A 12,623-nucleotide genomic window follows, 5' to 3' on the forward strand; every position below is an offset into this window, starting at 1 on the left:
AAGTGGGGCAAAAGCAGGAGGCTGTTCACGAACCTCTCAAGAATTCAAGTATCACCAGTTGTGTGATTCAAGGATTTATTAAGTCATACATGCAAAACATACTGCTAATTGCATTAGCAAAAGATCAATGTAAAAACACTCCACAATTCTGCAACTGTCAATTTAAAAAATTTTGTTCTAGTGGTTGAAAGGTCCAACCTTGTATTCTTGCCAGTGGCTGAGTTTACAGAACTTCGTTACCACGAGCATGGGGTGTACAGCCCCTCACAGACCCAAAGGAACACTGTTAGGCAGGGCAACAGGAAGTGTGTCCACGTGGCGGAGGCAGAGGGGTCGGCATTGGTCAAGGTACAGTGTTGGTGATCTGGCAAGACAGTGATGTTACGAAGTTCATAGTTTAAGAATATCTAAAATATTTTAAAAACTGTAAAGATGCAACACATGATTTTTACACCTAGTTACTAGAAAACTAAGGAAAGCACTAATTAGCTGGAGTAAAGTAACGTGAAAACAGGAATGCACTTCTAATCTACAAAAAAATTTCTAATGCATTATCAAGAAAGATTTTATAATACAAGGAGGCATATTGCTCATTAAGAAGGTTCTATAAGAAAAGCACTAAGTTAGCAACTATGGGAATGACCAGTCAAAGGAATAAATGCCCAATTTCGGGAGGGACTGCAGGGTTAAGAAAAAGCTTAAGAAAACACTTACTGATTAATACCAACTTCTTCACCTGCTGCATTTGACAGAAATTAACCTATTTAAAATCTTACCCGTGACACTTTTATTCGGTTTAATTATTACGTGTACAATGTAGTGTAAATCACTTCATATTCTGTCGAAATACTGTCTTCATCCTTTGATCACACCACGTGTTCCCACACTCCACCCCAGTGCACCCACGGCTAGCGCAGACTTCATCAGAGGGAACACGGAAGAGTTCTGTTCAAAATTTCAGTAAAAGCTAGTACACTAATTTTTAAAAAAATCTTCCTACAAAATCAAAAAGACTGATCCATTAGGACACACAGTACAGCGCAGGGGATGAACACGGCCTGGAAACTTAGTGATGCGTTAGTTAAATGGCAACATTTCATGAAGGCGGCTGCACTGCTCGCATGGGAAACGAGTTAGAGTGTCTGCCTGTCCTAACTTCAGACGCTACGGTCTTCTTAAGACAAAGTTCTTTAAACGGTTTAGTGCTTAGTGTTCTTAGCACAACAATGCAGTTTAATTCACAAGGTATTTTGGCAACTCTTAATCTGAGCAAGAATAGGGGCTTTTGAAAAATAAGGCTTTAAGAAAGCGTGTCATTTAGGGCTAAATTTTAATAGAATGTGAAAGTTTGAACTCTTACACTTGAAACAAAACCTAAAAATTACTGATTGATTCAAAATGGTTTTATGGAAAAACTAATCTGTAACAAAAACTTGGCATTGAGTGCGAAGGCTCCATCGTTTCTGAGCAAAGCGTACAAAGGTTCCGAGGGGACAGGGCAGCAGGGAAGAGGGACCCGGATGTTTACAACAGCAGGCACTTTCTCTTCCTTTTCTTGACAGGAGGCGGGCAGAGAACGGCGCGAATGGCTTCGTCGAACACTGTCTTGAGGCCTCGCTGCGTGAGAGCGGAGCACTCCAGGTATTTCACAGCACCTGCCGGGGACAACCCCTTATAGACACGTGGCAATGCACGTGCCAACCCCCCACCCGGCCCTGCCACCTGCTGACAGGCGAGCGCAGTGGAGCGGCTTTTAACCCCACCTCCTCCTTTGGGCCTTGCTCAGCCAGCTCCCCAGAGGTGAGCCAGACCGAGCTGAAGGAGCTGAAGGAACACTCTCCACCTCCCCAAACCAGACTCCAGCCTGTGTCACGAAAATAAAAACACGTGCAAAGCAAACATGAAAAATGCAGTGCGTACCAATCTCCTTAGCCATGGCTAAGCCCTGCGGATAGGTGATGGGTGTCAGCTTCTTCTCTTTCAGTTTCTCAATCGTGTCTTTATCATCCCTAAGATCAAGCTTAGTCCCCACCAGGATGATGGGAGTGTTGGGACAATGGTGTCGCACTTCAGGATACCACTAGATGTAGAGAAAGGAAAAAAGTTACGATACTCTCCTTTATAAACTTCCTTCACCGAAATGGTATCCACACAGTTGCCAAAACGTATCCACCAGCCCTCAGTCACTGCATCTCTACACAGCCAACCTGCAGAAAACTGCGCCCGCTCTCCAGCCCTGCTCACACCTTCCATTCACATCTTCAAGGACCATGGGAACTGCTGTTCCTCCCGGACCATGGGACCACCTATGGACGTTTCATTAGCAAGCAGGACTCCCAAGATTTACGACCCTACAGGATGGGCGTTACTTGTAAGAGCAAAGGTGCCCCCCTAAACCACTGTTTTTGGTAAAACGAGTCAAGTCTTAGGCCATCTCGGGAAATACTCCATGCAGTCGTGGATGAGAATAAGCGATCTGGACTCAGGTCTCGGCTCTGCCCCATCGCCCCACGAGCATGACACTGGAAGGGCATCTCGCAGGTGTCGTTTTCACTAAGTTTGTAAAAGATGTGGTCGTTTTTATTAGACCAACTCCAAAGTGCTTTGTTAAATTTTAACAAGGAACACAGCACTTCTGAATCAGTCTGAAACTTGGGAATTCTATCTACTGAAGTCATATACTTAAAAAATCGATTATCTACCTCAGCAAAATTACTCAAACCAATTTAAATACTGAAAATTTCTATCAATAAATGATACTTCTTAATGTTTCTTCCCGAGAGTGACATTATGTAACAAAATATTTTTCTAAAAAACCCTCCCACTTACCTTTGCGCGAACATTTTCGAATGATGCAGGGCTCACAAGAGAAAAGCAAATTAAGAATACATCCTACAAAAAGGAAACACAGGGGTGTTTAGAAAACGCTCCAACGATGCCTAATGCACTCTAAGTGTTGCTGGAAACGAGCCAGCGCAAGGGCGTGTACTGTGCACCCGCAGCCTGTGTGGAGGGTGTGCTCCCCAGTGCCCCCTTCGGCCATGTCATATGGCTCCCAGGTCAGAACCAGCTCTGTGTGAGAAGGGCGAGTGGAGCTCAATCTGCTAGAAGTTACTGAGGCCACGGAGACGTCAAATTGGACCCCTGGGAGGCCTCTTTGTCATCATTCCCAGCTCCCACCGGGAACCTAACGGTCTGTTATACACAGGGACAAAATCAAGTGTCAAGGGGCTCCGCCAGTATTCCATAAAATTTGGTCTCTGTTTCTGAAAACGTTATCTACAAACGGTGTGCCTTTCACTAAGCTCCTCTTCTGCGTGTTGAGCATAAACACTTCTAGATGATCACTAGGTTCCAATTAAACTGCTTTTTAAAGAAATGCCATCGCCGTCCCTGGCCCAGACGGGGCCCATGTATTTGCTAAATGAGCACGTGACGGAGGCTGGCCGAGTGCGCAAGTAGCGTCTTCCCTGCTGTCAAAGCCCCTGCCCCCCCGCATATGGCCTCTGGAGATCTGCACCCAGGGGAGCTGGAGCTGAAGGGCAGACTCAAAGGAAAAAGCAGGTGCAGATAAATACCTGGAAGAATTTCTGGCTAAAAGTAAAATATTCAGGGTTCTCCTCCCATTCTGCATTGTGTAAAAAGTCTCAATATTTACCTGGGTTAAAACGCCCAAGAGTTTCTAAAATGCTAAGTTTATAAAACATTTTCCTGGAAAAAGGCAGCTACGCTACTTTGTGAAATGCACCCAGTTCCCCAGCTAACACTTTCAGTCATGCAGCTGGCATCGTACCTGTAAGGGAAGGAAACACCCCACACGACAGCCGAAAATGCCAGCGCATGCACAGCTTGCCCCAGAATCACCGTGCCATCTCGCACCTGAGCTGATTGTGGCATTTGGAAGCAGGGCGAGGTTAGCTCTCCAGCGCCGCACAGCCACACCCGACAGGCCCGCGGCACGGGGAGGGACAGCACAGCGGCAGGAGAACCTGGCAGCCCTGGTTAGGCCAGCCCGCCAAGCGCCAGCAGCCCGGGGAGGGGCCCTTCCTCAAAGCGCCCCCCGACTCGGGAGGAGGGAAAAGGCAGCTCATGAACCGCTTCAGTTCAAGCTAGTAGGTCAACTGTCACACTCTAATGACAGCAGTTTCATCAAGCGAGACCCCAACCTTGAGTGAATTCGATAGAAAACACTCAAGGAACATGAGGCTCGACAGGAGATCCTAGGAAAACTACGTGAAACGACAGAATAGATAAAGCTCAAAACTGAAGTCGACTGAAAGTTTTACATACGGCAATCGGCTTGTCTTTGCCCCTGGAGGTTTTATCCTTACCATACGTTTCTCCAACCTAGTAATGCATGAGAACTTTGTTTGAATTTAGTAGAAACTGAGGAAAATAAAAATCAATACAGCCTGTTACTTATTCTTCATTAGAGTTCTGTCTCGACCCTCCCAAGGTTCTGAGCTGAAAGCAGATGGGGATCTAACAGGTGTATGGATGCCAAATGCCACTGAACCACTCCATCGACCAACCTGCGAAGGTCAGTGACGGTGAAGACGGGGGTCAGGTGAAGACTGGGAGACAAACACAGGTGCTGCTCGTGGCAGCAAACGGGGTTCCTCCCCAGCAGAGCTGAAAACATGCCAAGGAAGCTTATGCTTAGTAAGGAAGTGTTAAAAAAGTACCCTTCCCTCAACAACGGCATGCTCATGCGCGGTCACTGGCATCCGTTAGTGACGGGCACACCCTTCAAGATCTCTGTCCGAGTTCTCAGACACGGGCTCTCCAGAGCAGGGCCGCGGCTGGGAGCTGTGAACGTGACAAGTGTCCCGTGGTGCAGAAATGCCGGTCCTCTCCTCCCCCGAGTTCGGGGACCTGCATCACTGACACGAACAGTGTGCTGTACGGAGAGCTCTGTCCCAGCCCTGAGGTGTGGAGGTGGTGGCCCAGGAGGGACAGCGTTTCCAGTGTGTTTATTACGATGCTTTCAGTTCCCTCCTTTGTCCAATAAAAATGGAAAGACTTGCTCTTCCAGCAACACAGCCCTGGAATTCTTTTAAGAGCCAGACAGAATTATTATAATTCCACGTCATTCAGGCGTCTCTGATTTACAATTCAAAGAGACTGGTAAAGGTTCTGTAACTATCTAGGTTTAATCTGTGGACTATTTTTGAAGATTTGTCCTCCCAAGGCCTTGATGTGATGCCAAATGTCACTATGACACTGGGTCTCATGGGGATTGGCCACAAAAACACAGCTTCAACATATCCTCTAGCCACATCAGTTCTACCCTTTTCAATGTCTAAGGACATCTTTTTTGATGAAGAAATGCGCTTTCCATCCTACATCAGTGCTGCACCATCTGCCCGTCCCTCCTCCTTCCTTTGTCCTCCCCCGGCCTAAAAATGGCTCTAAGGCAGCAGCCTCGTGCTTCTGACACTCGTCTTCTAGATTCGATCGTTCCGACCTTGCTGTCCGTGCCGACACCGTGCGCCTGTCCTGTAACACTCAGACTCCTCGGCACGGCCACCTGCGGTGCGGCCCCGCTCTCCCTCCCTGCCAGGTCAGCGTGCGCGCTGCAGCCCCCCACTCGCCTTTCCTCTGCGCGGGGACGCCACGCTCCTCACACAGCCAGGCCACTTCTGACCACATCGACTCCGGCGGGCCTTCCGGGACCTGTGAGACCCCTGTGCCACAAGCCTGTTCTCCACCACTAGTCAAAGTGACATGCGCAGGGCTCGACACACTGGTCAAAATCACAGCAGTTCTTACTGCCGCCCCCGGCCTGTCTGGCAGGGCACAGAAAGGCGAGGCTGCTGCCAGCAGGAGCGCGAGCTGAAACCTCACTACAGAAGCACGATCGTTTCTCCTGCTTTCATTTTCTTCTCTTCCAAACGCTTTCCACCTGTTTTCACTTACAGGCTTAGGTTTTCTAATGCGGGCATTTCATGCACCAGATGCATAAACAGCACGCGTGTCATCGGCGTGGCGCTGCTGCGGAACAGAGCTGGGGACAGCGAGAAGAGCAGCCCCCGCGGGCTGGGAGCTGGCCTGGTGCCCGCAGCGCCACCGCGGGGGTTTGTGAGAAACAAAACCACCTCCCGGAACAGACATCAGGCCAGGGCGCCGTGTGGCCAGGGCGCCGTGTGACCGTGCTGACGCCGAGACCACGGTGAAGAAACGAAGAGCGACCGCTTCACAACCTTGTCCAAGCACAAACAAGTACAAGGTCACTGCAAACTACACGACACCGAACGGCCCGTCAGCCGAGTGTGTGACTCCTCCCGTACCAATCACAGCTTTAGTCTCGCTTCACCCCACCTTCTAGGGGGGCCGTATTAAAATGCCCAGCCAGAGTTACGCTGTCCACGCCGGGGAACCCGGCTTCCTGGAGCCCGCATAGCCCAACGCGAGCCCGCCTCTCACCGACAGGCCCCCAAAGTGTGTCTCCCTTGGGACAGGACCAGCCAGTTCTGTTTGTTTGACCACAGGTGTGTTTCCCGCGAGCTTGGGCTGCGGGACACTGAAGCTGCAACGGCCAACCTAACCAAGCCCCGACCTTTCGGAAATCCAAACAGCTAAGCTAAACGCTGGGTTTCCTTTTTGCCTGATGTTGCAGCAATCTAGGCCGGAACTTGAAAACCCTTCGCGAGTCAGAGCACGCACAGGAAATGAACACACGGGCATGACACACCGGGTCTTGGCTGGCTGAACGAGTGCGGGGCGCGGGGCTCCCAGAACACGCAGGCCTCGGGCGTTGTGACTTCGGCAAGTCCAGGATGTTCCCACTCGCGTCACTAAATACTGGACAGGTGGGCAAACTCAGGCGACCAGACACAAGGCGAGATGCTGGGCCTGAGTGCTACGCTCATCCCATGATTCTGAGCACGCCAACTCGAGAGGAACATGCAGAACAACGAAATGTTTTTAAAAGAGAATATAAAGATAATGTATTAAAGGACAGGAAAGCCCTAAGAATTACTTAATTTAGAAAAATAACTCGAAGGGCAACTTGTACTGAACATGACCACTTGCTCACTACCCTCTGAAGAACGAAGTAGAAGCTAATGGTATAAACGTGTAACTCAGCTACACAGAGCTACCCAACGGAGAATGACCAGCATCCAATGACCACAGGAAACACGTCTCTTTTAAGGACGCCTCAGATAAGACGTCTTCCTACTGGCCCTTCCGGAGTGGGTCAGAGCCCAGTCATGGATGAGCCACGTGAATCGGCCTGCAGATCGAAGAGCCAACTACTGGAGACCACGCTCCGCTCAGCACCAAGTTTAGAGTTTTCTTCCTCTTTGCCAGTAAGAAACCAAGGTGCCCGTGCCCACCTGTAACTGTCAGGGCTTGCCCCTCTTCCCCAGCCCCCTGTGGGGCTGCATGGCTACCAGGAGACCTTCTAGGTGACAGCACCGCAGCGCCAGGGACCTGCCCCTCAGGGGCCAAGAGAGCTTGCTCGTCTCAGGGGAGTCCAGGTGGGCATAGTTATGCCACCAGTTGCATCTCACCATCTTTGCTCCCAAGCACCCCCACGCCCCTGCCGGCACCCAGTGCAGTACTCCGGTGAGCCACCTGGGGCAAGAGTCACGTCTTACTCCCTTTCTGCTGTCCAGTACTGGCAGCGCACACAGCTGCAACATGAAGTCCTAGCCCTAGGAGGACAACACCCACCTGGCTTTCAGGCCTCGCCACTGCAGCCTGATTGAGGCGGTCACTATCTGTGTGTTCTTTAGCACACGAAGTGGGAATCTTGCTAAGTCACCTTTGCCTTACTGTGACTGTCTCAGAACAAAAGGGGCACACCCAACCCTGTGAGTCACAGGCAGTGGCTGAGTGACGCCCCACCCTTCCCGATGTATCCAGTGGGTTGGAGACTCCTACCAATCAATGTTTGCAAGACCATTTAAAATTTGGAATTATTAAGCACCCACCAGGTACAGAACAATTTCCTAAACATATTGAAGAATCTGAACCATTTGGTGATTTGGTGATTTAACTCTTACTCACAGTTAATTTTTAGCTGGAGATTAACTGAGAACCGTGCGATTCAAACCTCCCATTTTATAGTCTGGGTTTTCATTTAGCACTGTTACCAGAATTCACCCAAAGGACAATCTGCAAAACCTACAGCTCAAAGAAACTGTATGTGACAATTCCTCCAGCAGGAAACAAAGACAATGACTGCCGAATGGAAAAAGCTGTATTCCAAGGTTTAAAACAAAACTATCACCATGACACAGGAAGTTAATTTAAAAACGTCTTCCTGTGACACTGACCTTAACCCCCGGCCTCCCAGCTTGCTGAGAGGATGTACAGCTTGCCCGAATCTGGGTTCGGCTCTGAACTGAGGCGCTCTGCAGATCTGTCAGTACGTCCACACAGAGCCAGGAGGAGCCCTAACAGCAGCGACACTGGAGTGTCTGCAGCGTGCCTGCGCTGTTCTATGTGCCTTACGTGTGTTAACTCATCCGATCCTACACCAAGAGAGAGGTCAAGACCAGAGAGAAAGAAAGCTTCCCAAGGCCACGCAGCCAGCAAGAGGGAAAGCAGCGATCTGAACCTGAGGAATTTGCTCAACTGCCTCTATGCTGTGTTTGCCAGTTAGTCACTAAATCTCCAAAGTTGTTTTAAAAAGGAAAGACACGTATCGATACAAGCAAATGATACAAGACAACTGCTTAAAGAGAAGTGGCTTCTAAACTCCTCTGCACGAGCTATTACTCTAATTAGCTTTGGTAAATTTAGCTGACATAAAAGCAAAACTAATCTATAAGTTTTTCTGACTGTACACAGTGAACGCATTTTTATAAACCTGAAAGCTCAATCTACATTTAGGTACCAAAGCCATAGAAAATAAGCATGTATTTTATAGAAAAATAGTACTAAACCCATAAGATGAGTTACTGACTTGATCTAAAGAAACCACAATCTTAAACTGCTTAATTTGATTCTGTGATGCAAAAATGCCACAAAGCAAACCATCCTGAAACTAACTGCTGCTAAAGCTGGTTTGCAAAAACAAAGCAGTAGCTATTTCATATAGATGTCCTAAAACTAAAAGAAAAAATGTTAAATACACAGCGCAGTACTCAATAACTGGTAATGCTCAAAAACTAAAAACAAACAAAAACCTGGTTTGCATCTGGGGGGATATGCACTACTGGACTAATTTAAACTTTATTTGCTATTACTCAGTATACTCCCGAAATGGCAATATAGGCAAATCCACAGCGCTATGCAATAATTAAACATTCAGGAACTGCACATTCTAAAGGACACGGCAAACATCAGTCATGAGCCTTACTGTCTGTGGATAGGAGAGGGGACGTAATCTGTCGTAATCTTCTTGTCCAGCCGTGTCCCACAAGCCCAGATTCACCGGTTTTCCATCTACCATAACATTGGCAGAATAGTTGTCGAAGCTGCAGAACGGAGGAAAAATGGTTAGTCTTTAGCCCTGGAGTGTAAGGCACAGGTCCAGGACCTGAGTCGCTGTCCTAGCCGGGGACCCAGAGAAGGTGGTGCTTGGTGCTGGAAAGGCCAGCAGAGGGCCTGGGGCCACCAGGCCAGCAAACGGCCCTGCCTGCAGACATGAGCAGCAGCCTTATGAGCTAAGAAGTGGAGGGAAAACCGGGTGGAGTGTGAGGGGAAACAACTCACAGCTTGAGAAAAATGCGAGAAATACAAGAAAGCTACTAAGTTTAACTGGAAAAAACTGCTGTCGGCAATTCAAAAGCTTTGCCTCTAATAACGAGAACAAGATGATTTTCCTCCCCAGGAAGAAATAAAGTATAAAATTAGTCCCCCTTTCAAATCCCACTTGAGTTTTGCACAGACGCGTCTGACTCATTGTCAACAAGATGGCACAGCACTGGAGCTGTATGTCCACAACGCCCACCTGAGTGGAGGGTGGTAATTAGTCAGGCCTTGGTCATCCACGCCAGCAACCGAAGTGCAATGAATGGCTCTGAGAAGCTATCATGTAACACTTTCAGAGTGGAGGTGCCCGATTACATGTGTAATTAAATTAATTTGAAGGTGCTATACACAAATTAGTTAACCATAAGAAGCAGCCTAGAAAAGCCTATGGGCTGACAAGGGGAAAATAAAGCTGGCATTAAAAATTACCATGAGTTTCACAGAGTAGTTCATTAAAAAGAAAATCTGGCATTGCAATTCAAACTAGGCAAGTACCAAACAGAACATAATACTGTTTGGTACTTGCCTAGTTTGAATTGCAATGCCAGATTTGAAAATAAAACTCCAGAATTCATTTTTACATACTCTGAAGACTAAAACGTAGATCTTACTACAGTGGGACAGCAAAGCCAAGGTCTGATTAAGGGTCCAATGTCGTTCATAGAACTTGATGAGCAAACTAGCTTCCTTAAGGGAAAGGTCTGATGTGTTGTAATTCTGCCTCCCCGAGAAAGGATAGATTATTCAATAAATGGTACGGTGACTCTTTTTTTTCCATCTGGGAAAAAAAAATCAGGTGTCTGCTACATACTGTATCAAAAAATAAATTCTAAATGAATCAAAGATAAAAACTTTAACCACAAAAATCCCAGAAAAATTATTAGAGAATATTTTTGCATCACTGAAGTTGTAATGGTCTTCCTCAGTGAGGCATAAAACTCGGGGAAAGGGGAGAGGGGCACATTTAAAGAAGACACTATAACAAAGTTCAAAGACAAATGACAGAAGGATTAATATTTTTTATATGCAAAATTTCTACGAGAAAAATTTTCAGTAGAAAGGCAGAGTTTCAACAGGCAAGACTATAAGTGGGCAGTAAACATTCAGAAGGTATAAACCTCACTAATGATCAGAAATGCAAATGATGAGGTAACTGTTCAATTCCTGTGGCCACAGCATGTATTAAAAGGGGCTGTTTTAGTCACAGCTGGTCCAAATGATAGCCTTTGAGACAGCAAATGGGTAGTGTCCGTCAAAATTAAAAACATTCATTCCCTTTTGATTTGGCACAATTCCACTTCTATCACAAAGATGCATGTGCACAAAGATGCATGAAGGATGTTCAACACAGCACTGTTTGTAATGCCAACGGGAAAACAAGGCCTAAATGACCAAAAGTTATATTAACTACAGTAGCTCAAAGTCATTAACAGCTGTGACTTAGCTATCTACACATGTAGATAAGGGAAGTCCCCACCATAAATTCAGGATAGCATGGACAGTGGATTCCACTTACATTCAAATATGCATAGGACACTTCAGGGAGCAGGTAAGCGTGAGAGCTGAGCCTGGGACAGTGAGCGTGGGGATGGGGGAGCTGAGGTGTCTCCTGTCTAGTGGGCCGGCAGCCACGAGGGCAGAGCTCAGCAGGGCCGCAGGGCGATGTGCTCAGACTCAGCTGGCCCCACGGGACTCCCCAGCAACCCCATCATCGGAAAAGCACTTTTCCATCTCCACCCAACTCTGCTGCCAAGGGGGAGCAAGCAGCTCAATCCCGGCCTCCTACATGCCTGCCCCCCGCAACACAGACACCCTGGTTTCAATCCAAAGCCCCAGAACGCAACAGTGACGTGTAACCAGACTACCTGCCGGAAAAGGCCAGTTCAAACATGCCCCAGTTCCTTGATCGTTCTTCACGCACACGGTCCAGAAAGCCAAACTGACCCGACACCTACAATATCCAGTCTCTGGAATTAGTTTAACTGCATTTTGTTTCCTGAATGTCTAAAAATCAATGAGGAAAGCTGTTTCATCACTATGTGGAAACTTTAAATTTTTTTTTAAAAGCCCACATACCTTATAACTAGACTCTGGTGAGTGAGTGTTTAAGAAGAAAATCGACCACATGTGTTCACGTAAGGATGAAGAATGACTTTATAGAAAAGCAAAGGTCAAAGGTGTCCAAAAACTCAATACAGACAAGTTAATTTCCAGTTTAATTCAAGATACTTACACGGTGGGGATATATTCTCCAGGAAACGCATTGGTCGTGTAACTGATCAGTAGGCAAGTTTTACCTACAGCTCTGAAGAGAGAGGAAAAAAAGTGTAAGCTGCTTAGTCGACATGAATGTGATCCTAGTTTTCATCATTAAAATAATTTATAGAAAAATCAAGGAGTATACACCAAGTACTTAGCATTTAAAGAAACCCGTTTCTATAACCTTTTAACACTACTAGTACATTTTTATCCTGAGGTTTAAAGGAAACAAATGAGAATTTCTCATAAAGGCAGAGAGTCAGGAGCCTTCCCATTCTGTTTAGGTATGTAATATGAGCACTAACAGCCAAGAAATAGTTATTAAATAAGCACAAAGTTCAAGAGGAACAACACTTTAAAATTGAAAGTGTTTTCTGTGACCATCTGCATTACTCTTTCATCCAAGAATCTTTGATTCCACCCCCAACTCACTTCGATAAACACTCATATGCAAACGCGCTTTCCTGTGCAACTTCCACTGTGTTGCTCAGGAATGGATTCTGCTGCCTGGCTGAGCGGCAGCTCAAACCCCACCACTTCCCCCTGTCAACCCTCGGGCAGTCGGCACCGGCTGTTACAGGGCGCTTAGTCACAGCCACCGCACGGAACTAGTACGGAACTAGTCTCGCTTTAATTCCTGGCCACCTCCCCAGCCC

General features: G+C 47.2%; 1 protein-coding gene across 1 annotated transcript; it reads right to left on the reverse strand.

The window, feature by feature from the left end:
- Positions 1–61: 61 nt before the first annotated feature.
- Positions 62–12,070, reverse strand: RAC1 (Rac family small GTPase 1). The gene is given in 7 exon segments (XM_023532803.1): positions 62–1,655; positions 1,921–2,080; positions 2,830–2,892; positions 4,291–4,347; positions 9,314–9,431; positions 11,942–12,016; positions 12,018–12,070. Coding segments are annotated over 7 exon segments (642 nt in total). The 5' UTR covers positions 12,056–12,070; the 3' UTR covers positions 62–1,524.
- Positions 12,071–12,623: the final 553 nt, after the last annotated feature.

This window comes from Pteropus vampyrus, unplaced genomic scaffold (assembly GCF_000151845.1).
Source record: "Pteropus vampyrus isolate Shadow unplaced genomic scaffold, Pvam_2.0 Scaffold90, whole genome shotgun sequence".
NCBI classification, from domain to species: Eukaryota; Metazoa; Chordata; class Mammalia; order Chiroptera; family Pteropodidae; genus Pteropus; species Pteropus vampyrus.